At 56.3% G+C, this 1,211-nt stretch overlaps 1 protein-coding gene across 1 annotated transcript; it reads left to right on the plus strand.

The window, feature by feature from the left end:
* Positions 1-788: 788 nt before the first annotated feature.
* On the plus strand, positions 789-1,191 carry LOC106534145 (serine/threonine-protein kinase fray2-like; the record flags this gene model as incomplete). The annotated part of the gene is made up of 2 exons (XM_014030668.1): positions 789-890; positions 960-1,191. Coding segments are annotated over 2 exons (244 nt in total), but the record flags the coding sequence as incomplete, so codon positions are not given.
* Between the last annotated feature and the right edge of the window lie 20 nt (positions 1,192-1,211).

Consider the following 1,211-nt stretch of genomic DNA (forward strand, 5'->3'; position numbering starts at 1 on the left):
GCAGGATTAGAGACCAGTAGAGGAACCACAGCAGGAGTAGAGACCAGTGGAGGAACCACAGCAGGAGTAGAGACCAGTGGAGGAACCACAGCAGGAGTAGAGACCAGTGGAGGAACCACAGCAGGAGTAGAGACCAGTGGAGGAACAACAGCAGGAGTAGAGACCAGCGGGGGGACCACAGCAGGAGTAGAGACCAGCGGAGGAACCACAGCAGGAGTAGAGACCAGGAGTAGAGACCAGTGGAGGGACCACAGCAAGAGTAGAGACCAGCGGAGGGACCACAGCAGGAGTAGAGAGCAGTAGAAGGACCACAGCAGGAGTAGAGACCAGTGGAGGAACCACAGCAGGAGTAGAGACCAGTGGAGGAACCACAGCAGGAGTAGAGACCAGTGGAGGAACCACAGCAGGAGTAGAGACCAGTAGGACCACAGCAGAAGTAGAGACCAGCAGAAGGACCACAGCAGGAGTAGAGACCAGTGGAGGAACCACAGCAGGAGTAGAGACCAGTAGAAGGACCACAGCAGGAGTAGAGACCAGTAGAAGGACCACAGCAGGAGTAGAGACCAGTAGAAGGACCACAGCAGGAGTAGAGACCAGTAGAAGGACCACAGCAGGAGTAGAGACCAGTGGAGGGACCACAGCAGGATTAGAGACCAGTAGAAGGACCTCAGCAGGAGTAGAGACCAGTGGAGGGACCACAGCAGGAGTAGAGACCAGTAGAAGGACCACAGCAGGAGTAGAGACCAGTAGGACCACAGCAGGAGTAGAGACCAGTAGGACCACAGCAGGAGTAGAGACCAGCAGAAGGACCACAGCAGGAGTAGAGACCAGTGGAGGGACCACAGAAGGAGTAGAGACCAGCAGAAGGACCACAGCAGGAGTAGAGACCAGTAGGACCACAGCAGGAGTAGAGACCAGTAGAAGGACCACAGCAGGAGTAGAGACCAGTAGGACCACAGCAGGAGTAGAGACCAGTGGAGGAACCACAGCAGGAGTAGAGACCAGTGGAGGGACCACAGCAGGAGTAGAGACCAGCAGAGGGACCACAGCAGGAGTAGAGACCAGCAGAAGGACCACAGCAGGAGTAGAGACCAGGAGTAGAGACCAGTGGAGGAACCACAGCAGGAGTAGAGACCAGCAGAGGGACCACAGCAGGAGTAGAGACCAGCAGAAGGACCACAGCAGGAGTAGAGACCAGCAGAAGGACCACA

The sequence above is a fragment of the Austrofundulus limnaeus genome, unplaced genomic scaffold (assembly GCF_001266775.1).
Source record: "Austrofundulus limnaeus strain Quisiro unplaced genomic scaffold, Austrofundulus_limnaeus-1.0 Scaffold1101, whole genome shotgun sequence".
Taxonomy (NCBI): domain Eukaryota; kingdom Metazoa; phylum Chordata; class Actinopteri; order Cyprinodontiformes; family Rivulidae; genus Austrofundulus; species Austrofundulus limnaeus.